The sequence below is a fragment of the Hippopotamus amphibius genome, chromosome 1 (genome assembly GCF_030028045.1).
Source record: "Hippopotamus amphibius kiboko isolate mHipAmp2 chromosome 1, mHipAmp2.hap2, whole genome shotgun sequence".
Taxonomy (NCBI): Eukaryota; Metazoa; Chordata; class Mammalia; order Artiodactyla; family Hippopotamidae; genus Hippopotamus; species Hippopotamus amphibius.
Genome location: NC_080186.1, coordinates 35701523 through 35728607, shown reverse-complemented (window position 1 = coordinate 35728607; position 27085 = coordinate 35701523). Strand labels below are relative to the sequence as shown.

Genomic DNA, 27085 nt, shown 5'->3' with positions numbered 1-27085 from the left:
CCTAGGGCTGTGGACTTCAATCCCCTGCCCTTTGACTCCTTTAGGAGGCACCAGGGTGGATTCTGGAGCATGCCCTGATGCCCCTGGTCTGCCTCTCTTAAGGCAGAGAGGGTGCAGGACTGCTGTGGGATGGGAGAGGCTCCAGAAGGCCCCTAGGTGTCTATCCAGGTTCTGCAGCTGACATGAGACGTGAAAGGGACCCAGGAGGGCTGGAGAGATGGCCCTTGGGTTTAGCATAGTTGCTGAGGCCCCGGACTCCTGTTTCTTCCAGGAAAGTCAGAGAAAGCAAGAGGAGGCCAGGTTCAGGGAAGAGCTTTATTGCTTCCATGATGGTTGCCTATGTTGGCTGCCACAGCCTGGTGAGGTCCTTGAGCCTCACTTCCCTCTGGGTGTAGGCTAAAGGCAGAACCCAAAGACCTGGCAGTCTCATTGCTGAAACCCAGAACAGCTGCCAAGTGGGTCACTCCAGGCCTGGGGCACTGTCCTAGGGGTCGGCTGCAGCTGTGGGGGAGGGGGGCATTCCCATCAGGCTGGGCCAGGCCGCGCCCCCCGAGCTCTGAAGTTCTCTTTGCTCAAGCCCAGGGGCGGCTTGTTGGCTTGAAGGATGGCTCCAGGGTCTCCCTGGGGGACAGCTGGGGGCTGCTGAGTGGGACTCCCCATCTGCTTCCCAAGAAGAGGCCGTGTCATGAGCTGGAGGGGGCTGGCCTGAGATCCTGCCCACTTCCCTGTAGCCCCAAAGCAGGGCACAGGTGAGTCCGGGCACTCCCACGCGACAGGGAGCCCATGGGTACCACTGCCTGAGGGGCCCTCTAGTGGGTCTCTTTCTGCCTGGCCAGTGGACCAAGCTTGACATCTCCAACTGTATTGAAAAATAAATTATCCCTAACCTCCCCCCACCCCAAATTCACAAAATGATAATACACCGAACACTGACTGGAGAAACGATTCTGGCAGCAGCCTTGCTGCCTGGTGTCCACCTCCTGCATGCTGGGCCCGCTGGACACAGCCAGTGGCCTCCTGGCCCTCTGGCTTCAAGGACCCAGGCTAAGAGTGAGGTTGAGTGCTGGTCTCTGAGGCTGGCCTCTGAGCAGACACAGCTCTGGCTGCCCCGCCGAGGCCTTGCCACCCCTGGGGCCACTTGGCACTGTCCTTCTCTGGGTCTGAAGGCTCCTGCGCCTCTCGGGCAGAGCCAGACTGAGCCAATGAAGTGGGCAGGTGGAGATGCTGGACCTCTGTGGCCACGTGCTGGGCCCACCTCAGATGCCACTGGTTAGGTCAGTTATGACACGCGCTTTCACCAGCTTCCGCAGAAACTCCTTCTCTCGCTGAATGTTGTGCGTCCAGGACTGAAAGGAAAGATGGAGCAGTGGTCAGCTGGGCAGCCGCAGCGGCTGCTGGGACGTGGCACTGCTGGAATGCAGGTTCCAGGGCTCCATGCCCTCTTCTGACCACCACCCGCCGACGCTCTGTGACTGTGGCAGGTCTGCTCTAGAAGTGCCACAGCTCACCCTCCTCTCTTCCCAGGACCTGGAGAAAATAACCTTCTAACCCCTTTCCCGGGCCCAGGAAGACTATGCCTCTTCACTTCTTCCAAGTCTTAGAGATGTAGGCTTTCCAACTTGGTTCCCACTCTTCCAAGCCCTCCTTTCCCGGCAGCCTCTCTGGGCCCCTAGGTCCTAGGCACCCTGAGGTCAGGCAATGTGAGTCACTTAGGTCCGGCCCAGGCCTGGGGGGTGGGCCCTGCTGGAAAGGGAACCACGTGGGGTGGCTTAGTCATTCTCTGGCCTGATGCAATCCACTCTCCAGGCCCGGGGGCAGCTGATGAAATCCTGCCTCTCAGATCAGAGGAGCCAGTGGGCCAGAGGCTCATCTTACTGTTAATGTGACAATTACAGGGAAAATGCTGTCTTCCAGGGATTTCCTGGGGAAGACTGCACCCAGGCGCAGGTTCTTTCCTTTCCCCAGTACTCTCACCAGGAAGCTGTGATGACTAAGTCTCTCAAAGAATGAAAATATTTTTGAATGACTCAAGGAACAACAAAAGCCAACAGCCTTGTCACAGTTTGGACACAGCTGACGGCTCTGTTGCATCCGTCAGCACTGAGGCTCACCCTAGGATGTTCACAGCCACTGTTTACCGGTGTGGAGAACTTACACAGCTCTTGACTGGTCCTTATCTGATCCAGTCAGCCTCCTCCAAATTTTTTCAGTGTGAAACCTAGGCAAAATCCCTTATATTCCCCTTCTCTGAACACCTCTATCAACTTCCTGGGCTAACCACTAACCCGGCTGCCCCTGAGGACAGCGTCCCTCCAGACACACTCTTTCTTCCCTCGCATCCACACTCCACGGTGCCTGGAGGGGCAGGGTCTTCCTCGCTCTTTGCTGCTGTGTCTACGTGGCTATCCCTGTGTATGCCCTCGAACCCCTGGCTCCTTTGGCTCCTGGCACCATCCTCAGCCGTCTGCTAACTGCCCCTCCTCATCGCAGATCCCGGGGTGACATCCTCCTTCCTTGAAGATTCAGACATCTGGCTCACTGTCTGTCTCTGAAGGCAGGGGCTGTTTGGCACAGAGTAGGTGCTCCATACACACGTGTTGAATGAGATGAGGTTTTTCAGGTAGGAAGACGGAGGCATGGAGGAAGAGCAGGGCCAGGATCCAAGGGAGCGTAAGCACTCACACAGCGCTTTACTCATCCCACGCCTGCACCACGCCCCGGGGGGACGTAACCAATCTGATGGGTCAGTTTCAAGAGCACCCACTGGGAGCCCTTGAGGGCTGAAAGATCAGCAGAGGGCTGCATATCTGATGATATTAAGGAGTTGTTAAATTTCCAGGTATGATAATGGTGTAATATTGAAAAACTCGTCCTTACCTTTTAGAGAAATTTACTGAAGTGTTTATGACTGGAATGATATGATGACTGAGATTTGTTTCCCAATAACAAACGGGGAGGGGAGGCACGAGAGGCAGAACGGGTGGAAGAATGCTGGCCACACGTTGATAACTGGGGAGGGAGGTGACCGTACGTGGGGGTTCATTGTTTTACTCTCTCTACCTTGAGTATGTTTGACGACGTTCATAATAAAAGAGTCAACCAAAAAGGCTGCCCAGGTTCATCCCTCTCTTGGAGCAGGCAACACCTTCTCTCTGGCGCCCTTTTCCCAGGCCCCCCCCCCCCCCCCACACACACACACACAGCACGGGAGCTTAGGGAGCGTACAGCGCTCTGCGCACTACCCCACCTGCACTGTCCAAGGGCTGGGCAAGATTCCGGGAGCCTCACCAGGACCCCTGCCTCTGGATGCAGGGGAGCCTTCCTTCTCACAGCTCTTCTCCCATCTTTATCTCTGTGCTCCCAGGGTTCTGCCCTGACCATCGCGCTTCCTCCTCTGTCATCCCCCTGGGAAGTCTCCTCCATGCCTCCCCAGGATCGGAGCAGCTGTGCTCACAACCCACAAATCTACATCTCCAGCCCAGACTTCCCTGCCATGGCACCCTCCTGTGCGAGCCCACTCCACCCTCTGGCTGCTGCTCCGCCCCTCTCCCACCCTCTCCGCTGGGCTTCCCCAGAGAGCACACACTGTGCAGCACACTCACTGTTCAGCTACTGCAGTCTGGCTCCGAAGTCCCTGTTCCTTTGAAACTATGCTCACCACAGCCCTCGGGACCTGCTAACTGGTACATCCGATGGCCACTTCTCAGCACACATCTCCCAGGACGTCCCTGTGGTTCCGGACACTGTAGATACTCCCTCCTTTGGTCTCTGCAACCCTGCATCTTTTTTTTTTTTTGGCCGCGCTGTGCAGCCTGCAAGATGTTAGTTGGCTGTGAAAGCACTGAGTCTTAACCACTGGACAACCAGAGAATTCCCCAACCCTGCATCGTCTAATCCTTCTCTACTCTCTCTTCTCCTTTATGAATGTCTCTGACACCCCTCACATATCCCCCCACGTTCAGTCCTTGCCCCCTGTCTTCACATCCCACACGCTCCCACTGGGCCTGGAGAATGGGCTGATCAGTCCAGTGGAGGCAAAGCAGCGGTGGGGCCGGGGTGCTGAATGGTTCACTCGCCTACTGAAGATACCCTGAGGTGACAGCAGGGATCCCACACCCAGGCAGCAGCATTTCAGTGACTCCTCTAGGATGCTGAGAAGTAACAGTAATAAGTAGGGGTAAAAACATGAATATGAGTGATGGCTAACGTATGGGCGCGTACTATGGTCAGGCCTCTTCTATACATTAGTGCGTCGACTCTTTCCCAAACCTGTCATTACCCCTTGTATTGATAAGGAAAGGAAGGTACAGAGCCAAGCTCTGAACCCAGCTCATGTGATTTCATGACCAGCACTCGGCACTCTGCATGGAGGTGGTGCAGCAGATGCCGTGAGCCTCAGACCTAGATGGTTCTACAGGATGAGGAAGAGGGGCAGGGGCAGCAGCCCGACAGCTGAGACAGGGCAGGTGGGAGAAAGCGCACAGCCTCCACCAGGGCCCCTCGGGCACGCTGGCGTTCTTCCCCCTCATTCTTGCATGGAGGCCATCTCTACGCCATGCTGATTTAAAATCCTAACCCTTTCTTTCCTGTCTTTCCATCATCACTGAACAGTTCCGGTACAGGTGCCTTCATCTCTTGCCTAGACTGCTGAGACCACGTCCCAACTGGTTTCTGTTCCTGCCTGGACCCCTCTCTGTCATGCTATAGCCACAGTGACCCTGTTGCATTCTAATCTACAGCCGAAAACTGGTCCATGGCTCCCCCTGCCTTCAGAGCAAAGTCCATCCTCCTTACCGTGGCAGAGAAGGCCCTTCATGATCTGGCTACTGCCTATGTCTGTGGCCTCTCACCTTCTGCCTAAAACTTTTACATAAAGTTTACATCAAAGGGATATGTAAGAGACCAACTATAGGAGTAAACAGAAGCCAGGTGGCAGGTAAAAGCAGCGAGAGCAATTTGGAGTGGGTGCGGGCAGGGGACGACGTGGCAAGAAGATACGTAAAGACAGGCAGAGGTGGAGAGACCACCAGGGTCCTGGTGAAAATAAGGCAGGGCTGGAGCCACTGCTGAGGGGAGAAGACAGGTTGGGGGCTCTCCTGAACCCAGGATGAGCTTCCCACTCCTGAACCGCGTAACAGGCAACAGGAGGCCCAGATGTAAGGCTGTTTCTGGTTTCCCACGAGATTCCCAAGTCTCTCTTATATCCTTGAAATAACTCGCAATTACTCAAGGCTGCCTGAATGAACCCGAAAGCCTAAGACAATATAGATGGAAACGGAAGCCGTGGATGGAGATGTGAATCTCCTGGGGAATGTGTGAAATGAGAGGAGAAGACTGTCTAGGATGGAGCCCGAGCCCTAGCGAATGCTGACTCTTAAGGGGTGGACTGAAATCCAGGACACGGAGGAAGAGACGGAGGGAGCCTGGCGAGGGAAGCAGGAGGAGTCCTGCAATGACCGACTCAGAGTCGAAGCAGCAGAGTGTTTCAGAGGAAGGAACGGTCAGCACAGAAAGTGTTTCCAAGCAATCAGGAATGACGAGACGGACGCATGTCCTCTGGACTTGGCAGCCTCAAGTCACTGGTGACCTTGATGGGAGCCACATCAGGTGAAGGGGGAAGCCAGGCTGCGAGGGGCGAAGCGGCAAAGCCCCACTGTGGCTGCAGTTTTCTCACTGTGGAGGAGGTGAGGGACAGCGGGAGGGAGCCTTGGGGAGCGTAAGGCCTGGATAGTGCAGTGGGGTTGGAGATGGGCGTGTGAGAGGCAGATGAGCAGGAACGAGGGCTGGCTGAGCCGTGAGGCTGCATGGACGGGAGAGTTCCTCGAACAGCCTTCGCCACCCATCTGCAGGAGTAGAGAAGCTGCTCAAAGTACAAGCCCCAGATGCCTAGGGTCCGGGCTGGGGACAGCGGGAGGCAACTGGTAGAAGCAAAGGGTGTCGTAAGAGGTGCTCAGATGTTCTACATGGGCTCCCGCTGTGAAGGGAGAGGGGCCAGGACAGGCTGGCTGGCTGGGAGAACTTTAAGGGACCTGAACATACGGATCACCTGGGAAGCAACTCTGGGTGCTGAAGAGCGGCAGTGCTTGGCCATGGGGAAGGGTGGAGGAGGTACAGGGGGCATCCTGGCACCGAGAGGTAATGTCTGTGGGTTGTTTGAGGGGGTGAGGAAGTCTGCTGGGGGAGGAGGAGAATTGTAGTAGAGAGGATGGCTCTGAGCTTGCGCCAAGATGGGTGTACGATGCCTGGGGAGCAGCAAGGAGGAGGCAGCGGCCAGACCAGGACGAGGAGAGGGCTGGGAGGGGAGATTCAGGGAGAAGGATGCTTGACGGGCAGAGGCCTGCAGGCAGGGATGGATGCCTGGTGACCCGACTTAGCTGAGGGTGTGGCAGGGCCTTCCAGGGAGCTCTGAGCAGCCAGACCTGCCGCTGGCTTGTCCCTGGACCATTCGTTTGTGCACACACAGTCAGAGTGTGTCCTTCGTGCTGGCACTGCCGCCTCTCTCGCCCGGCCCAGGGACTGCCCCCTGCCCAGCCTCACACCTCTTTGATGGCTGCCATGCGCACGGTCTCATAGTAGTGCAGCGGTGCATTGGGTGTGCTCATGTCGTAGCCGAAGCCTGCGACTGCTACCTCATCACAGCCGTGTAGTGCCATGGTCACTGCCACACTGCCGAGGGTCGGAATGTTCTGGAAGGAGGGAAAAGGGGTGCAGAGTGAGGCTGAGACCCTCAGCAAAGCTCCCCAGAGCTAAGCTCTGCTCCTGAGGACTGAGCCCTCTGTCCCCACCCTGCCACCCATCCTTCCTTCCCAAGGCACCTCTGGCCCAGGGTCCAGACACCTCACCCCACGGCCCATGAGGCCATTGTTGAAAGGCAGTCCAATGAGGGTGAAGGCGGCTTCCTGGATGAAATATGGGTTGAGGATGCGAATCTCAGGAGGTTCCTTGGGCACCCGAGTGGCCACAGATTTCCAGAAGCCATCCGACGCACTCTGCAGACAGAGCACAAGTGGGCGTGAGCGGGCACGCAGCGTGTGATGGGGCCGGGCGAGTGGTGGAGACCCAAAGTGTCTACAGGCAAGTGAGAAACAAGGTGGGGGGCGCGAAGCATGTACCGGGAGCCTGGGGCATGGGGAACAAACACGGCTGGGGGACGGAGGACCTGGCGTGTGCTGGGGACACGGGACGTGTGGCACAGACAGGGTGCGTGGTGAGGCACAGCGAGCACACGGTGGGGTCCGTGCAGAGAGAGGACGCGAAGTGGGCTGCAGGGCGGGGGGCGGGGCGCGGGGTGCTGGGCTGTGCTGCTCTCGTCTGGGGGCTTCTCGGGCCAAGAGGAAGACCCAAAAGCCCAGCGCTACCCCTCCCATTCGCCGCTCCTGAGGGGCCCGGGGGAGCCTGCCCTCTTTCCTATCTGTTCTGCTGGGCTCACTTCCTTTCCCTTCTGCTGAACTTCCTCGCTGTCTCAGTCAACGGTTCTAAAGTGAGCCTGAAAAATAAAGACAGAATTGAGCTAGTATAGCACAGCAGAACAACGCTCCAAGCCCAGTTCTGCCACCGATGGAGCTGGGTGACTTTGGGCAAGTGACCAGCTCTCTAAGCTTTAGCTTCGTTTAACTGCAAAGTGGGATGATTCTTCCCTCAGGGATCTCAGTATTGGACTGGAAAGGCATCACCTCTGAAAGCTGACGCCCCAGGGTCCACTCCAGGGCCACAAATTCCTTTCCTTCTACTTCTCTCCCTTCCTTTAGTTCCCAGCCCTGCCTTTCCGGTCAGTACACAAGCCCTCCCTGGTCTGGTCCCTCGAGTACATAGCTTCAGCCACTCTCTTGTGAGTGCCCCCAACTCCCTGCCCCTTGCCATTCTATTGTTTTAGCCCAGGGGAACCCTGAACTTGGATCAACCCACTCATCTACCTTTCCCTCCCTTATAACTGGGCGCCTGAGTACTGCCGGAGAAAGTCACAAACCAACCCTACAGGCTGGAGAGATGTCCCATAGCCTGTGTAAGCAACCCTCTGTTGCTGGACATCTCAGTTGTTTCTGGTGCCCCCACGTCTGCTCCTCCTTCTGCGTTCCCTAACCTCGGTTGCCCACTCAATCCTCCAAACCAGAAGCCTGGGAATCGATTTCGAGTCCTTCATCTCTCCAGCCCCATTGGTCATCTGGTTCTTTTGACTCTATTTTCTATAGAATCCCACATATCCATCATTTCCTCCCAAGCCCACTGCTACCACCTAAAGTCCAGGTCTCCTCATCTTTCAAATGGACTCATAATAAGGCCATTTACAGTGTCTGTCTTGTTGGCTGCTAACCCCCCCAGAGCCCAGTGACTGGAACATAAGTAGTTGTTGAGTTCCATTCTTTTTTTTTTTTCTTTTGGCTGCACCGTGCGGCACGTGGGATCTTAGTTCCCCAACAAGGGATTGAACCTGCACCCCCTGCAATGGAAGCACAGAGGCTTAAGCACTGGACCACCAAGGAAACCCCTGAGTTCCATTCTTTACTCAACATGTAGTGGCCAGAATGGGCCACCTCTGCCTCCCAAGCCACTTTCTGCTCTCGGCCAGAATGATCTTTCTACATACAAACCGGGTCACGTCACCACAGCCCACAGGAGATGGGCGTTTTCTGCCGGTGACCCTGCCTGCTGCTCCGGTGTCCAGCCCAGCCCCTCTGAAGCTCCCGTCTGCTGCCTCCGTGCTTTTGCTGACGATGCTCCTTCTGTCTCTAATGGCCTCCCCGCCTCTATCCACCTGATCCACCCTACTTGTTTCTTAGGACTCAGCATCTCCTCCTTTCTCATGTCTTTCCTGCACACCTTTATCCCAGGGTAGAAATGACATCTCCCCTTCGGGAGGTGATAAAATGTGGAGTTAGGATCTGCTGTGGTTTGGAAGTTTGCTGCTCCCCCGGCCCCCATTCATTTACGTTGAATGCCTAATGCCCAAGGTGAGCATATTAGGAGGGGGGCCTTTGGGAAGTGATTAGGTCCTGAGGGTGGAGTCCTCAAGAATGGGATTAGTGCCCTTACAAACGAGGCCCAAGAGAGATCCCTCACTCCTTCCACCAAGTGAGGACGTAATGATCTATGAACCGGGAAACCCTCACCAAACACCAAGTCTGCCAGCGCCATGATCCTGGACCTCCAGCCGCCAGAACTGTCAGAAACAAATGTCTGTTGTTTATAAGCCACCCAGCCTGTGGTATTTTGTTATAGCAACATGAGCTGACTAAGACAGAAGATCCTTGGGTCCAGATCCAAACTAGCCTCTGGTCACTCAACTGTGTGGAGGCCTTGGGCAAGAAACTTATCATTTCCTTATGGATAAACTGGGGATACTAAGGGTTTATCTTAGGTTGTGAGAACTCAGTGAGATAATTCAGGCTGAGTGCCCAGCTCACAGGCTCTGGTCAGCTGCTCTCATCACCAACATTAGCCCCAGGGCAGGAGCTCACATCTGATGCACTTGTGTGGCCCAGCAGCACAGCACCGCCAAGTGTGAAAGGGGACACGAACTCCATCCCGGCTCCTCCCCCACCCTCAGCATCTCTTCAGGCTCATCTTCTGCAGTGTTCAAGGGACTATCTGCTCCAGTCACCCCCTCCTTGCGTCTCCCTGTCTCTGTTGCAACACCTCTCTTTCAGGCAAATTCTATGTGTGCTCCAAGTGTCAGCTCAAAGGGTCAGCCCTTAGGGCAAACTTCTCAGGGTCTCAGCCCCAGTGAGAAGAGAGAACAGACCCCAGGATCAACTTCCTCCTGTGTCTCCCTCTGTGTCCAAGAGAAGTGTGTGTGTGTAAGGGGGTAAAGGTTGGGACAACGGGACCCAGCAGTAAAGGGAAAGGCAGAGAAATGGCCAAGATCTTATACAGAACTGGGGAGAAGCCCCTCTTGGGAGGACCAGATGTGTACTGAAAGGAATGGTAGGTGCCATCCTGTGCGAGCAAAGCACGGCCCCTGTCCCTCCTCCAGAGCCCAGCAGGCCCCAGCATCCTCCCTCCTAACCCCCCTACAAACCCCAGGTTCCTGCCCAGGCCTGCCCGCACACACCTAAAGAGCAGGAAGTGTAGGGGCTGTTCAGGAGGGGTAGGGAGAGGCTGGGATGGCACAGCTGGGGGCGTGGAGCCTGCAGGCTGGTTTTCACAGGTGTTATTTATGTCTCTTCAACTTTCACCGCTTCACAGCTACGGGACCCACAATGAAGCAACGTGCTCCAGGTCACGTCAGTGGCTGTGCCAAGGTGCAAACCCGAGTGTCGTGACTCCACGATGGGTGTTCTTTCTGTCACCTCATTTATTATCAACACTGCTGTTCCCACTTCAGGAGGCCTGGGGGCCTGGAGTCCAGGATGAATGGGGCCTCCCGTCTTCCCCCGCCAGGAGCTCTGAGGTGAGGGGACTGAGACCACCTCCCAGGTAGCAGTGACAGGTAAATGAGGTGCTATGTGTTTGACAGCACCTGGCACCACGTCTGGCACGTGGCAAGGGCTCAATAAATCTCATCCATTATGATTCTGAGTGAGTGTCAAAGAAGCTAAGAGTGAAGCAGAGGGTGTGGCTGGCAGTGTTAGAGGACACAGACAGGCCGGTTCACAGACATACACACATCGGACGGGGGCCAGCTTTGCGCCTGGGTTCCCTGCAGGAGGGCAGTGGGCGCTGGAGACCTTCCTGCTGCTGGGTGACACTGCCAAGCCGGCCACCAGAATGCAGCCCTGTTCCAGGAGGCCTATCCTAACGGCCCAAGGCCTCTCACATCTCACTTCCCTGACCCACAGAACAAAGCACGGAGGCCTGTAAAGCCAGCCAATGACACTGGCCTGGAAGGGTCACACCTCTCCCCAAGGCCACCCGCGGGCCGCAGGCTTGGTCGAATCCCTCCTCCGGGGATGTCCCTGCCCCGGGCAAGTCTGGACCCAGCTCATCTGCGTGGAGTCCCGGGTCTCCTGCTGATGCAACTCATTCTGCTCTTGTCAGAACAGCCAGGAGCAATGGGGGAAAGCATTTGGGAGGAAGTACCTGCCCAGCCGGGCTCCTGCAGCGTTTGCCCGCGCCCTTGCAGGCGGCTTCTGCTGCAGCCTCTTCCTCCTCCTCTGTTGGGAGAGAAGCTGTCTGTGAGCCAAAATGAGAGGTCTGGGAGTGGAGGGACTGACCATGAGCCGGCTCTCTGCAGCCAGGAGCAGAGCAGGTGTGTTCACTCCTGCCCCACCCCGCTGCTACTGCCTGGGGACAGGTCACCAGCTCACGGGGGTCACTCAGGAGCCACCAGGCCTCCCTCCATCGTGCCTTCCTTCAATTCTGCACAAGTATGATCTTGACACTCTCGGGGCTAAAATCCTCAGAGGTTCTCCACTGCCCACCGAGACAGCTCGTCGGGATGATTAAGAGCGCAGGTCTGTTTCGGTTTTTTTTTTTTTTTCTTTTTCCTTACTCAAAAGGAGTTTATAACCCAAAGGGAAACACAGGGCACGTACAAATATCTCGATATATGGTATAATTACGATGTGAGAAAGAGCCGAAAAGAGGTTTAAAACATTTGTTATACTTTTAAAAATATATACATAGAAGACATATCCCCAGAATGTTCACATGCATAGAAGTCACAATTGGAGGAAGAGCAAGGTGACATACTAAGGAAACTATGAGCAAAATGAAGTCGAGCTTGAAAAGAGGGCTATTTACAGATGTACGAAATATATAACAACGAACGATTTACCTGGATCGACCAATTAACAACTACATGAGTCTCTGTTGTATATAAGCCATTTACTTTTCGTGTAAATATATTCTATAATATTTCAGACAGCAAAAAACCCTCAAAACATTGATTACTATCATATAAAAAGAGACCTTTGAGAACATCTGGTCTAGTCCCCACCCACAGTAACCAAGGCCCTGAGAAATGTGCTTTCTTATCCAATCCATTTCCTCCGAGGGATCCAGCCACCATCATTCCTCCCCAACAATTCAGACTTGGATCCTCACTTGACCTTTCCCCCTGCCCGGTCCCCAGGAACTAAGCAACACCAGGCCTGTGGCTCCTGCGCAGATCCATCCCACAACTGCCTCCTTCTCACCTTCATCAGCCGCCCCTGCTTGTAGCTGGGCTGCCCCAGTAGTTATGTGGGTCAGTTTCTGAACCCTGACCACTAATTCTAGATCCCTGGGAAAGTTCTTCACCCTTTCAAAGTCTCATTGTCATCATCCACAAAATATGGGAAATAAGACTAGCTCCGGACTTCCTAGGTGGCACAGTGGTTAAGAATCCGTCTGCCAATGCAGGGGACACGGGTACACTCCCTGGTCTGGGAAGATTCCACATGCCAAGAAGCAGCGAAGCTTGTGCACCACAACTACTGAGCCTGTACCCTAGAGCCTGTGTGCCACATCTACTGAGCCTGTGCTCTAGAGCCTGTGTGCTACAACTACTGAGCCCACGTGCTGCAACTACTGAAGCCCCATGCCTAGTAGTTGCTCCACAACAAGAGAAACCACTGCACTGAGAAGCCCGCACACTGCAATGAAGAGTAGCCCCTGTTCGCCGCAACTAGAGAAAGCCCGCGTGCAGCAACGAAGACCCAATGCAGCCAAAAATAATAAAGACTAGCTCCTTCTTCATGGTGTTTCTGTGCCATGACAATTACAAGTCACACACATAATATGTCTGGCACAAAGGCAGCTTGTTAGTTTCTGCTATTATTAGTCTGCAGGACAAAGTCCGAGCTCCTTGATGTGACTTTGGCTGACAGGACCCTTCACTGTCTGTCCCCTGCCTGCCCAGCCTCACCTCCAGCTGTTACCACCACATCCGCAAAGGCCCATCCCTACGATCTGTAGGGTCAGGGACAAAATTACAAATAGATGTCCACATACCACATGTCTAAATTTGAGATTCTAAATATGTGACAGTTACTAGTCAAGCTACCAAGCTGTTAAATAAAGATATATTCTATTCTCCTTTGAAAAATGACCTAGAAGGCCACCAGGTTTGCATTGAGAATTCTGACTCCCAGAGACCTGTGCTGGCTCATGGTGTAGGGAGAGCTAGCCCCAGCCTGCCCTCCCCTTCGCTTCCCGCCCTGGTCCCATCTCACACCGTGAGAAGTTCTGTGCACATGTGTGAGTTGTCCAGCCTACACATCCAAGTTCTGCTCACAGCCTCTGCAAACATCCCTCCTTGGACTTAGGAGTCTGCACAGGGAGGTGTGTTCTACCCTCAAGAGGACAGAAGTGGACTTGGCACTGCTAGCGCAAGAAACTCTGAGGTCTCCAGTACCTGGTTGATGGTCTAGCAGGGGAGGATGGGTCTGGGGTGGGCATTTCCCCCTGGGCCCTGAAGAGAGGCTCAGCAAGGCAAGCACTGACCTTTCCAGGAGGTAACTGCCACCTGCAGCAAGCACAGTGTGCCAGGGGTTGCCAGTGCCCTGTCCCACTGGCTCCTTACAGCAGTGTAAGCGGCGTGGTGGGGTGGGAGGCACCCAAGAGGCTTTCACTATCCCCACTGTACTGAAGGGGAAAATGAAACTCAGAGACAGGGGCTGAGGCAGTGGAAGAGACTGGTTTCCATTCTTGATACCGAACCCAGTGCTGTTTCAGCGACCCAACCCACACCAAAGAAGCATGGGCAGGAGCGGCGGTGCGGTCTGGTCCGGGTGCCCGCAGCCTCTGCAGGGTTGCTGGGCTGCTCCTTTATGCTGTCTGCTACTTGAACCACTCTTTTCATAATAAACCCCTTAGGTTATATTTGGGTTTGGCCATTATAAATAACACTATAATAAATATCTTTATAGGCAGATTTCCCTTCCCTTGGATGATGGCTCCCGGTGCCAAGTGTCATTTCCTTTCCAAAAAGCTTGTCCCCATTTACACTCTGACTAGTAGCCTTTGAGAACACCTGTCACTGCACTCTTGCCAGAATCATGTATTACAATTTAAACACATTCTCTGAAGATGAGATAGGTGATAAATGGCATCCTGTTGCCTTCACATGAATTTTCTGACTGCCAGGAAGGTTAAACATATTTCTGTTGTTTACTAGTTATATTTCCTTCTGTGTGATCGGTTCACTCTCCTGCTCGTTAACTCTTGGGATCCTAATGGTTTCCTTGTCAACTTTCATGATAATAACCATTTGTCGTTAATCCTAAACATACTTTTCAAAGTTTTGTGGTATCCAGTCTTTTCTGGTTGTTGTTGTTTACATTAAATGTAAATGTTCATATATTATCAGATGGGATTTCTCCTAGCGCTTCTGCCCCTTGAAAGTTCTCTTCCCTCTAGGGATGTGATTTCTATTCTACTTCCTTCAAAATGTCCTTTGGTTGTATTTTTATATTTTACTTTTTAGTCCATTTGGAATTTATTTTGATGCATGCTATGAGGAGAGGGGTCAAAAATCTTTTTGAAAGCTATATTTGGAAAAAGCAGTGAACAAAAAGAGGAGTCGGCTTGGGGCCAGCTGTGTGATGCCAACAGACAACTGAACAAGCCAGAGGCCAGGGACCATTTAGTTTTCACTTTTTTATCAAGGAGAATGATCTCTGAACTGCAGAAAGAAGATCAAACATGGCTAAGAGGAGAGAGATGCCCAGGAGCGGCAAGAGGAAAGCAAAAGGACGCAAGCGTCTGAAGCTAAAAGAATGATCTCTGGGGCAACAGGGGAGGGAGGCAGCCTGCTTGCGAGGAAACAGCCCCTGCTGAGAGTCAGAAGATCTGGGTTGGAATCCTGACTCTGTCACAAGTTCTTGCCTTCCTCTGGGTCTCAGTTTCCACATTTATTTATTCATTTATGCCTGCCAACTCTGTCTCAAACACTGCTGGAGGCTTACAGAGATAAACAGGACAGTTCCTGCCCTCCAGGGGCTTATAAGAGTTGATGGATTAGAAAACCCTTCCATATAATAGAGTGACGAGTGTCGTGGGGGCTCAAGAGGCACGTTTAACACAGCCTTGGGAAGGGAAGCAGACAACACATGGAGGTGTGATACTGGTCATGTACGTCGGTATGGCCACAGTGGAGAGTAATGTTGGAGCGGCCAGGACAAGGAAGGGGTTGGAAGGCTATGGAATTGGAATTTTATCCTTCAGGCCAGTGGTTCTCACACTTGAGCCTGCATCCACATCACCTGGAGGGCTCATTAAACAGACTGCTGTGCTCACCCCCAGAGTTTCTCATTCAGAGTCTACGGTGGAGTCCCCAAATGCGCTTCTGACAAGTTTCCAGGTGATAGTCATGCTGCTGGTAAGGAGAAGGCACTCTGAGCACTGCTGCATGTGGACCACGGGGACCCATTAAGCAGGGGAGTGAACCAAGCAGACAGAGACTTTAGGATGATTCTTTTGGATACAGATGTGGAGAATGGATTGGAGGGAGGCCTGACTGGATGCTGCTGAAATAACTCAGGAAGACATTTTTAAAAGCGAGAACCACAGATCTGGAGGCTGAGTGACTGAATAGAGAAGGCAAAGGAGACGGAGGAGTCGAGCATGTTTCCCAGGATTTTAGCCATGAGTTTGTAAGAGTTAAGGACTATCCCTAGAACTTACCATTGCATCCAGTACACAATAAATGCTCACTGAATACTTGCTGACCAGCTGTTCCTTTAAAGAGAGGCAAAGTTGAGTCCACTGGATTTAGAATCAGAAGGTCACTGCCATGGAGGGATAGGTTTGGAAGACAGACTGGAGAGGGTTGAGAAACAGAAGGGGAGAAAACATGGAGATATGTATTGTGGACAGCTGATGACTCTTCCCAGAAACTTGAAAAAGAGGGGAAGGAGAAAGGGCACACACCAGCCGAAGAGGGGCCTTTCTTTTCTTTTCTTTTTTTTTGGCTGTGCTGTGCATGCAGGATCTTAGTCCCCTGACCAGGGATCGAACCCGCACCCCCTGTATTGGAAGCATGGAGTCGTAACCATCAGACCGCCAGGGAAGTCCCTGGGGCTTTCATTTTTGAGGTGAGAAAAGAAAAAAAAATGGTTGAACAAATTGATAGATGTGAGAGGCAAATCCAGTAAAGAGGTAAAGAAAGAGATCAATGAAAAAAGAGAGAAGCTGGGAGGAGATGGCATCCAGAGCTGAGTCTGAGGGGTTCGCCTCTACCACTTAACTGGTTGTGTGATCTTAGCAAGTAACTCATCCTCTCTGAGCCTCAGTTTCCTAAAGCCCGAGATGGGGATCATAACAGAACTCACCTAACAGGGTCACGGTGAGAAATGAATGAAGGAACTCGAAGAAAGCTGGCAAACTGAAGAGCTTAATAAATGATGGCTATGATGAGGGTGATGGAAGGAGGAGGAGGAAGAAGAGGAGAAGGAAGAGAAGCAGGAAGAGGAAAAGGAGGAACAGGAGAGGAGAAACAGTGATAAAAGGGTTATGAGGTGAGTAGCCAAGAGGCCATGGATAACAGTGATGAAGAGGAGCCAGAGGGGGTGAGGACATGAGCCCCAGTCCCTGAGCATCTTTCACGGGGGTGGAGGAGCAACGGGCAGGATGTGGGACGGCGAACATGCAGGGTCTTCCGGACCCTCACAGGGGATGATGGATCTGTGAGAAAGAGCTGTGCCCACTGGAAATGGCTGCAGAGGAAACGGGCTCCTCCAGGAGAGCTTGTCTCAGAGGTTTGGAAAGGAGACTGTGGGGTGAGGACCCCCGAGCTGGCTCAGCAGAGGCCTCGTCAAGCAGTAGGAGGCCACCGTGCGCGCCAGCCTCACTGCGCTTCTTAGGTGCCCTGCGCTGAGTCTCCCCAGAGGCAAGATGGCGTCCACACGGAGCCCCTGCTAGGCAGACCCCATCCCCAGGCTCTGCATCCCTCTCCTGGAACAGAGCACAGGTTTAGGTGCTGATGGACATTCAATCTCCAGCTCAGCCTGGTCCAATAAGGCCTCACGTGCGGGGACCTGGTGGCCATTTGCCTTGCAGTTTCCCCGGTTGTGAGCTCGCCCCTGCGACCTTTCTCCCTCCTCTAGGCCTGGCCTCTGACCCTCGCCTTCAGGTCACCTCCCAGGTCAGGCCCTATGGTCTAGATAAAGACTTCACTCCCTAGTGTAACTGGGCTTTCCTAATAGCACCACCACCAGTAATAATAATAAAATAATAGTATTTATAATTGCCATAGACAGAACTTACTAAGTGTCAACACTACGCTGGGTGCGTCTATATTTCATCTTGTTTAATTTTTGAAACCAACCCTGAAAGATGGGTAGCACTACTCCTGTTTCATAGATGAGACGAAGTTGAAGGGGCCTAGGCGATTTGCCTAAGGGAACCCAGCTAACAAGTGACAGAGTCTCAATTTAAACCCAAGCCTGTCTGACGCCAAGGCCTAAGCTGCTTTCTCCTCTTCACCCACGTTGTATCTCACGTTCCTCCAACCACGTTGTATCTCAGATTCAGGGGTCCAGTCCCCCTGTGCATGAACGTGGGGCCCTGGCCGGCCTCTTAGATCCCGCCTTCTTTCCCCAAGGACTGAACAACAGCTAGCAGCTCACACCTGTGTCAAGGCTGTCCAGGGGTCAGCCCCTAGCCCTAGTCCTCTCCCCTCCCCCTGCTGGGCCGGCACCACACCCACCAACCCCGCCCAGGCCTCAGGGCCTCGTTGAACTGCCGACCAGTCAGAGGCCGCCCCGCAGCGAGGCCGGCTTTCCTGAGTGAAGGTGAAGAGGAGGAGCCAGCCAAGGGCACCGGGAAGGCAGCTCCTGGGCCGTGTGAAATGCTGGGTCACCAGTGTCCTGGTGCATGCTGGGGGCGGCTGGCAGAGGCGCGGGACACAGCACGGGAAGCTCTGCCTCGCACACGTCCCGTCCTCGCCAGCTCCCAGGGCTCCGTCCTCAGGACAACGGACAAACACCAGGAGGAGGTGGCTCAGGGTGCAGCACCTACCACACTGCATCATAACTCTAGTGAGGGGACTGTCTCTCCCATTAGACTAAGGGACTCTGTGTTTCCAGGGAGCAGCAGACTGACGGCACAGAGAACCCAGCGATGCCCCACAGATGAGTGGGTGCAGGGAGGGGTGGAGGGATGTGCCTCTGAGAAGGATTTCCCAAAAGCTGGAGGCCACCCCGCCCTCCATGGACCTACATACACCTGCACCTCCAGGTCCCCAGCTCCTCCCTTCCTCTCGGCCTCAGCTTCCCCACTCAACAGTCCGCTGATGCTCCTCTGAGCTGCCCCGAGCACACAAGGCGTGCTGGGAACTCCTCCACTTGCTTGATGGCTTGGTCTCCCAGGATCTGAGAGACAAAGGGCCTTCGAAGGTAACTTGTTTGGAGTTATTTGTGCTACTGCCCAGTGAATCAGGGAATCAAATAGCCACACATGGTGAGGAGAGCTCCCATGTGGCTGAAGAAAGCATGACTGGCAGTAGCACAGGCTGTTTTGGGGCTGTTCAGTCTTCCTTTCCTATATCTTTCCCTTTCTCATACCCTATAGGACTCCTGGGAATCAGGAAGTTACACAGGCAGTGAGCGACTGCTCACATAGCGAGTGGCAGGCAGCAGCTGTGACGGCGGCCTGATACCTGTCCCAGCCCTGCCCAGCCGGGCCTTGGCTCCTGAACACGGAGCTTCTCCTGCCAGAATTCTGCAGGTGAGGCTCCAGACAGGTGCAGAGGGCTCTCCAGCAGCCCAGGGGCTGTGTGGTTAGAACCACACTGCAGGAGCCGGGCAAGCCTGCGGCTGGGCACCAGACAGTAGGGGGCCTGGAGAAGCAGGATTTACGCAGGTCCCACATTTACCTGGGGCTCAGATGCCAGAGAAGTGAAGCAGGGCAAGGCAGAGATCCTGCGAAGGCATTAGCCCTGGGCTTGGGGTGGAGGAGGGCACTAAAGAGGCTTCCAGGGTAATGAAAAGGGCCTGGGCGGGCCCACTTTGGGTGCTGAGAGGTGAGGCCGTGGGCATCACTGGCTTTCCTCTGGCAGCTCATTCTAAAGGCCCCAATTACTTTCGACTTCTGAGCCAGGGAAGCCTCTTGAACTTCAGAGGACTCCTTCCCAGCTCCTCTCTCCCCTTTCCACTCATGTCCCCCAACCCTGGGAAGGAGTCCTCACCAAGAACCACAGGGCTGGTCCTAGATCCCCGGGCATGGCCAGGGCAGGACACAGATATCGGCACAGGTGAGTGTGTGCCTGGGCACGCCCACACCTCCTCATCCCGACAGCTCTAGTTAGTCCCTTGAACAGGCCTGCCACCAAGGCCAGGCCAGGGAGTGAGCACCTGAGTCTTTTGGGGCAAAGGGAGGCCCTGCTCTCTGCTCCCTGAATAGCCTGAGTATACTGAGCCTTCCAACTCTAGTTGGCTCCCTTCCTTTTCTTATGTCTTTCCTTACTCCCTTGGATGGCTTGTAAGAGCCTTGAATTAACTGACCTTGGTGTTCTTGGAAGGATCATGTGACAACACCCACCTGGCTGGCCCTGACCCACCCCTTGGCCTGGCCTTCTGATGTGGGCTGCCTGTCCTATCCCAGTCGGCCCGGCAGGAAGCAGGATCTGGTGTTTGAGCCAATTCCAGATCATTTGTAGCGACTGGGCACTGAGGGGTAAGAAAAGCAAAGGGGATCAGGGCCCTGCCCTCCAGGAGCTCCTCTGACAGGTGTCCATGGGCAGAGGAGAGGATATGCCAGGAGGGGGTGGGCAGATGGGCAGAAGGCAGGGTGAGAAAACAGCCCGCGGGCTCTCCGGGTTTCACCAGGGCAGACCCAAGTTCCTCCCGTTTCTTCCTTCAAAGTGCCTACCTATGATCCTAATTCTATTGCCTTCAAGGCAAAGAGAAGGGCTCTGAGGACACTAGTGTCTCAGGTCCTAGGGTTCTGAAAACAGAGGGGTGCTCCCTCAGCCCCCACACGCTGCCTGGTGTGTGTGGGCTCTGGGGCCTGCTTGCCGCTGGGGCTGGCTGAAGCCAAACCCTCTTCTCCCCTCTGGGGGGTCTGGCTGCCGCGTTCAGCCTGGCTCTGAAATGGGTCACCCTTTCCCCACTGTCCCACCTACCTGAATTTCTGGACCTGACTTCTGTCTTCGCTCTCGCTTGCTACCTACTTGACACTGCCTGCACTTGGCCTTGCTTGGGAAAAGGCTGTGGAGTTAAACCAAATTGCACTGAGACCTCCATAGGCAGGAGAAGCTGCTCCAGCCCCCCAGCTCTCCTCTAAATCTCCAGAAAGAACACCTAGCTTCTAACTGTAGGCGGAGCGCCGTCTGTCATCCTCCTCCTCTGTAAGAGGCTTGGGTATTGGAAGATGAATGGCCTGAACTCTGCAGTGCCCCTCCCCTGGGGTGGCTGATGACAGCTGGTTGAGGGGAGAGGGGGAATGAGCCTGGACAAGTTGGCCCAGAGCTGAGAGACAGAGGACTCAGGAGGGGCCTCAGTGGGTGGCCCACTAAGGAGCAGTCTGACCCTACTTGGCCATATACGCTCTCCAAAGAGACAGGCCGAGACCCTTGTCTGCCTAGAACAACGAGTTCAGAATCTGGCCGTTCCCAGAGTGGAACCAGATTCAATGGCAGGTTGGGGACCCAACCACAAATCAGTGGTAAAAGCACAAAGTGGAGGGAGGTCAGGACTTACGAGTTCGGAAACTGGCCCCTCAACTTGAGGGGTCTGCTGTCCCTGTGGAATGGCCCCAGGGTCCAAAGAAGGCCTTCTTCCCTTGGCTGGGAATGAGGGGGGACCCACACGACCAGACTCAGGGAGACCTCACAGAGTGTAAGGGGGACTCGAGGGGCAAGTACAAAGTTAGGGCAGGGAGCTGTGAAGATCAGCAGTAAAGCTGGGTCCAGCCAGGTGAGAGCTTTCCACACCAGGGGGCTGAGGCCAGGGGAGGGCCCACACGGGCTGCTGAGGAGTGGTCTGGCTAGAGAAGGCCAAGGAAGGACCTGCAGCCCGGGTCTCTGGAGGCAGGCAGAAGACAGCAGGCACAACAGCTCCAGGAGTCTGGGCCGGTGACCTTGCATCTCCCGGCCTCTCTGCCCCTGGGTTGCATTTGGGTCTTTAATGCTTCTTTTGAAAGGTTCCAACTTATTCTTTGCCCGGTTCAGGGAAAGGGGCTGGCTTGGATGCTGGGCAGGGCCAGGGGAGAGGGGAAGGAGCCAGCGCGCAGGGAGCTCACCACTCTCTCCTTGTAGACGATATACTTCAACCACTTGAAGTCCTGCCACTTGAAGCCCGCCAGGACAAAGAGAGAATCGCGCTCGTACTGCTCGGGCCGCTGCATGGCGCCCTCGGGGTAGGTGATGCGCAGCGTGGTTTTGCTGCCCACGTCCTTCTCAAAGCCTTTCACAGGCGCTGAGTTCAGTCTGCAGAGAGCAGGCCCGGTCACAGCCTGCCCTGGGCTCGCTGCACGTGGTCTGCAGGCCCGTGTCTGGGGAGGCCCCGGGACCCAAGAACACCCCAGGCGCAGAGGATGCGCAGCCCAGGCCACCTGGTGCCACCTAGCGCTCCGTCCCAAAGCCCTCCAACCCGGCATTCTTCTTGAGGCTTCTGCTGACCTCCAGCCCAACGGGCCAGGTGGATAGGCAGCTCTCCGTGGGCTCAGGGACTCGGGTTCAGGCCAGGACACGAAGGTGCCTGAGGCACCGCTTTGAGGAGCTCACCTGACGACAATGTCATAGTCATCAATTCGTGACCCCAGAGACTTGTTGGCGAGGACACCCCCGTTTCCCACGATGATGCAGCGGCGGCAGCTGAGGCTGAGGGGACAGCGGCAGAGACCCCTGGAGAGCCGTCAACCAGGTCTCCTCCGCGCACCGCCCCCTGCCGCCCCGTCGGCCCCTGACCCTATGCCCCTGGCCAGGCACAGGCTGGGACAGAGCGTGCGGACCGATGAACTCCCGGCAGCATTTCTGAGAGGCCAGAACCACACTCAGACAGCCCTGGTCCCTGACACGTCTCCAGGGAAGCATGAGTGTGGAAGGGGCTTGGGCACTAGCTCTGCGGTGGTGAGGAAGGAGCCCTGGTAGGATGGCACTCTGGGTTAAAGGCTCCCCAAGGGTTAGTGGGTTGGGGCAGCTTTCAGGGGAGAGGAAAAAGTAGGCTGAGCGCGAGGGCTACGCTAGAGAGGCAAGAACAGAGGAATGGGCCTGGACTTATTTTTTTAACGGAGAAGCCATGCACGAGTAGCCCCCTGGGAACCCTACTCATTTTGCTTCTCCCACCTCTGACCCTGGGGCTTCCCCCACCCAGGGTGTGTTGGCTTCAGAGCTGTCACTGCCTCCTGGATTTAAGCCCCTTCCGCTGCCCCACCACCCAGTCCCAATGCTGAGCTGACCCCAGCCCAGCACGTTCAGTTCTTACTCTTGGACCTCTGCTGCCTGAGGACTGAGATGTCTTGCCAAGTCCTCAGAGCCCATGGGGGTGGCCAGCCCCGCGTGGTGGCCCTGCTCACCCGCCCTCCCACCCCAGCGTGTGCGCGTGTGGGGGTGGGTACTCTGGGGAATCTGCCCAGGTCCAGGGACGGCCAGGGGGCCTCAGCCCCTCTGCACGCGCCGGGCAGCTGAGGGGCAGGAGGCTGGGCAGCAAGCGGCTCACCTGTCCAAGGCGGGGGTCAGGCGGTACTCTTTGGTGACGGACAAGATGGCTTTGATTAGATTGTCTGTGGACAGAGGAGGGAGGCAACTGTTAGAGGGTCACCTAAGGGTTCCTGTAAGATGTTTGCCATTGAGCCGATTAGAAGGCACATGGTCCTGGAGCTAGGGTGGAGGTGAAGGCTGGGGACGGAGCTCCAGACACAAGGCGGGGCCACTGGCCTACCTTCCTCCCTGAGGAAGGAGATGGAGGCAGGAGAAGAGGCGGGCACACAGGTCTCTGCCTGGAGTCTGCCCGTCCCCCACCTCCCCCATCAAGGCAGTTCCTTCCTCAGGCTTCCTGGTCCTTCCTTGGCAGTCTCAGCTGGCTTTCGGAAGCTCTGCAGTCAGGCCCCTGGGACAGGCACCCCCAGGTGTGGGTCTTGCCTGGAGCTGGGGCATCTTAGTCTCCCCCAGAATGGGAGTGTGGGTCAGAGGCAGAGACCACGTGCTCACTTCTGTGCCCCCACAGGGTGGACACCAGGAAGCAAATGAGGAGACAGCCAATGGTGAAGAGCTAGAGTGGTCCGAGCCGGCTCCCCAGGTCAGGCCACTCTGCCCCATTTTCTGACACCATCTTCCCCTCACTTTCTCCCTCTAACATTGCTTATCTCTAGCCCTGTTCTTGCCAGGCTGTCTCTACCTCCTTACCCCATCAAGCCCTGCGGCCTGGCATCTGCCCACCTGCACTCCGTTCAGGCTGCCCTCAGCAAGGGCCCCGTGACCACTGTGCTCTCAGATCCTGTGACCATATTCAGACCTCATTCTTCTCGGCCTCTCTCTGGTTTTGGCAATGATGACTACTCCCCTTTCAAACTCTGGTAGAATGAGAGCATGATAATACAACAGATGAGCCCAAGGCAGATATCTGCCTTGGGCTCAAATCCTGGCTCTGCTGCTTATCAGCTCTGTGACCTTATAAATCACTTATGTTCCTTGAGCTTTAGCTTCCTCATCTTTCAAATGCAGATGGTAATTCCCACTGTGCAGAATTGTTAGGGAGATAAAAAGAGAATGTACATAAAAACCTAAAGATAGTAAGTCGGTACAACCACAGTGGAAAGCATCTTAATATCAAGTAAAAATGTAGCTGTGCATAGACTAACATCTTGCAACTCTACTCCTAGGTAGATAGCATCAGAAAACTCAAACATTTGTTTAAGGAGGCTTGTACAAGAATGTTCACTGCAGAACTGTTTGTAATAGCAAAATGTTGGAGGCAACCTAAAAGTCCACCAAAGGAAAATAGATTAAATGTGGTATACGGAATACAGCAGTTACAAAATCAGTGACCTACAGTTACGTGTACCAGTACAGATACATCTGAAAAGCATAAGCAAAACAATCAATTTGAAAAATACACACATACATGTATATACAATACTGTTTATAAAGTTCAAAAACATGCAAAAACCATGGCATATTTTAAGTGGATATATAAATTTATTGTAGAAATATATAAACAGTCATGGAAGGACAACCAGGTTTCCTGGTTTCCTGGGGAAGGTGGGGAATGGAGCGGGAAGGGCTACGGAGCTTGAATCGTATCTCAAGTTTTATTTCTGAAGCTGGGTGGAGACTAGGTGAAGCTGGGTGCTCATATTAGTCTTTACGCTTTTTTATATGCCTGAAATACTTCATGTAAAGAAAGGATGCCTCCAAAGTTAAACATAACAACCTCATAATTTTTTAAAAGATGGGGCGTAGGACACTGTCTGATGCAGCCAAGAGGTTAAGGACTGAAAATATCCTTTGGGTCTCATGGGGGCATTGAGCACTTTCACTGAAGTGGTGGGGAGAGGAGATATTCTTCAGGAGTAAATGGTGAGGAAGAAGAGACAGTTGGCATGGGCAATCTTTCTAGAAGTCAAATGAGAAAGGGTAAGGAAACAAACCTTTAAGGAAATGTTCTATACTAAGTGCCTTCAGATACACTTTACAGTGGGCTTTGGGGAAGGTCACAGATCCCCTCCTTTTCCCGCCCCCAATTTCACCTCTAAGGAAAATCATACTGCTGCTAACTGGCCAAGGCCAAGGATACCAACTGGGTTTTTGTTTCCTAGAAGGGGAACCTTAGCAGATTGGTGATAAACCATGGGGTGCTTTTTCGTGCTGGATGATGGGCTCCGTATGGGCCTTTCCCGCCCTTCATAGCTTAGTAGGATCAGAATCTTGAGTGAAGATTTAGGAGAAAAGTTAGGCTGCTTGGCTACTTGCACCTATAAAAAAGTTCTTCATATGGTTCAACCCAACCTGATAGATTTGGCCTTGGAGGTTGAAGGTCAAAGCTCCAGTTCAAGAGTGTCCTTTTGCTGGCCTCTGTCTTCTTTTCGGGAAGGGGTGGGCCAGCTGAATAGAGGGTTTGGGCATTCTTGAGTCTCCTGGCTAAATGATATCACCCCTTTAACAGTCATTTAATTCTGACCACAAACTAATAATACAGTGGTATTATTCTCCCCATTTAACTGATGAAGAAACTAAAGTACAAACATGTTAGTAACTTGTCCATAGTCACAGCTAGTAAAGAGGTAGTGCGGGATCTGATGCTTCTATGTCTGACGCTAAAGCCGAAACTCTACCATGCCATGAAATAGGGCAGGCACTTGACACAGAAACAGAACAGCTAAACTCTCAGGGATGGGAAAGTCTTACGTCAGGAACTGCATGGGTGGGGTCCTTGAGGCGATGGAACAGGACAGTTCCGAGAGTCTGGGGGAACGTTCAGCCTTGGGCAGGCTAAGAAAGGACTGGAGGGGAGGCTGTGTTAAGGTGAAAAACATCAGGAGGGCTGTGGGGGCCTGTCATCGGGGATGGCCTCTATTTTCTCTGGGATTTCTCCCCTCATACCCAGTCCTCTAGCGCTGAAGTCTCTGGCACCCCTTTTGCGTGATCTGACAGCACTGTGTTCTTCCCTCATCAGAGTGCTTACTGTCCTGCACTCCAAGTACCTGTATCTGCATTAACCCGGAGCTTTTTGAGGAGAGGAACCACATCTCTCTACTCCACAATTGTGTACCTAGCCCCTGGCAAAGCGGTGAGCTCTGAGTAAACATTCCACTAAAGAAGTAAGTAAAAAGGAAGGACAGCAACGAGGGAGAAGAGGTAGGGCGTTGTTGAGAGGGGGGGATCCCCAGCAGGGAGACTTCTGAGGGTACAGCGCTGCCCTGAAGGGTAGGGAAATAGCCTGGGGGATGAGATGCTAGTGTAGAGTGGGGCAGGCTCCCCAACATACCTTGACCTTTGATCCCAAAAGGCGGCACAAATTCCCGGATCCTAGCCCATTTGCGGAAGGAGTCATCCAGGAACATGGGTGCTGGCTTGGAGAACCTGGAATACAACAGGGCTGTTGAGGGAAGAGGCTGGCTCTCTGTCCATCTGCCTTCGCTGTGGATCTGCCGGAAGCCACCCTCCATGCTCCAGCACCCTCTCCCCACCCTGGCCTGCTCATTGGGTAGCTGCTGTGCGGGGTCTCACAGGACTTGCTCAGCAAAGCCTGAGTTTGGAGAAGCAGGCCTGGCCAGTCCTTAGGTGGCCAGCTGTAGGAGTGGACAGACCAGATGCCCTCCACAGAGATCAGCGCCTCAGAGCACGAAGCTCTCTGGCAGGTTACCCACACGTGTGTCCATCAAACAGTCACTGCTGCCCATGCAGTTCCTACAATCTGGGAGCACGGAGATGAGACGCTGTCCAGTGAACAGAAAAATACCTCAAGATACAGCCAGTGCAGAGAGACAGAATTTGGGAGAGAATTCTGGGAGGTGGACCACCCAGGGTGAGGAGGAAGGAGAATTCGTGGTGAGAGGGCAAAGCAGGTGAACAGCCATAGGAGCCAGAGGTTTGACAGAGAAGAGAAAAATCAGTATCCTGCAGCGGGGAGGTGGGGCTGAGGCGAGGCTTCAGACAAGCAGGAGCCTGAGCACTTCTGCTGGCAGAGAGGAGGACAGAGGGAATGCTGATGTCCTCAGGAGGTAGGGGAGGGACAAGGCGGAGAGAAGGAAGCATGAGGTGATGCTGAGTTGTGGAGAGAAAAGGCAAGTCTTGTTCTCCTTGGGAAGCCAAGGAGTAGGCAGGGCGGGGGGAGACTGGGTGGTGGGCGGTGGCGTCAGAGGGATGCAGAAGGAAGTGAGGACAGTGTGAGAGGGGACAGGAAGAACCAAGCTCTTCAGAGAGGACAACACGGCTTCACTGGGAACCTAGCACCCCGCTTTTGAGAGCTTTTCAGGGCACCTGGAACCCAGGAGATGGCCAGCGCCTGGTCACTTTCTGTGTGCTGACCTTGCTGCGGGGTGTGCTTCAGGCCTTCTGGAAGAGGATGAAGGTGTGGAGGCCTAGGCCTCGGTGGCTGACTCTGTTTCTAACAGCCGGAATCACCCCAGTGAAAAACTGAAGACCGGAGGAGAAGCCCTCCCCGCCCGAAGCTACAACCCACCCCTCCCGGTGACCTCCAAGCTCAGCATCCCTTTCTCACTCCCATCACCATTAACACCACCACGACCACCAGACCCAGGGAGGATAGCAGCAGTAATCACGTGG

The 27085-nt window shown here is 54.2% G+C and overlaps 1 protein-coding gene across 6 annotated transcripts in view; it reads right to left on the bottom strand.

The window, feature by feature from the left end:
* Positions 1-299: 299 nt before the first annotated feature.
* Positions 300-27085, bottom strand: part of ST3GAL3 (ST3 beta-galactoside alpha-2,3-sialyltransferase 3) — a 220692-nt gene continuing 193906 nt past the window's right edge. For 2 of the 6 annotated variants that reach the window (XM_057708223.1, XM_057708247.1), the window contains 7 exons: positions 25785-25879; positions 22518-22581; positions 21584-21679; positions 21100-21286; positions 6816-6989; positions 6540-6686; positions 300-1346 (listed from right to left, as the gene is read on the bottom strand). In XM_057708223.1, the coding sequence (XP_057564206.1) occupies positions 1257-1346; positions 6540-6686; positions 6816-6989; positions 21100-21286; positions 21584-21679; positions 22518-22581; positions 25785-25879 (853 nt within the window). In that variant the 3' untranslated portion in view covers positions 300-1256. Of the gene's footprint in view, positions 1347-6539; positions 6687-6815; positions 6990-21099; positions 21287-21583; positions 21704-22517; positions 22582-25784; positions 25880-27085 lie in introns of all 6 variants that reach the window. The other 4 variants (XM_057708231.1, XM_057708255.1, XM_057708239.1 and 1 more) reach the window with 2 other exon arrangements.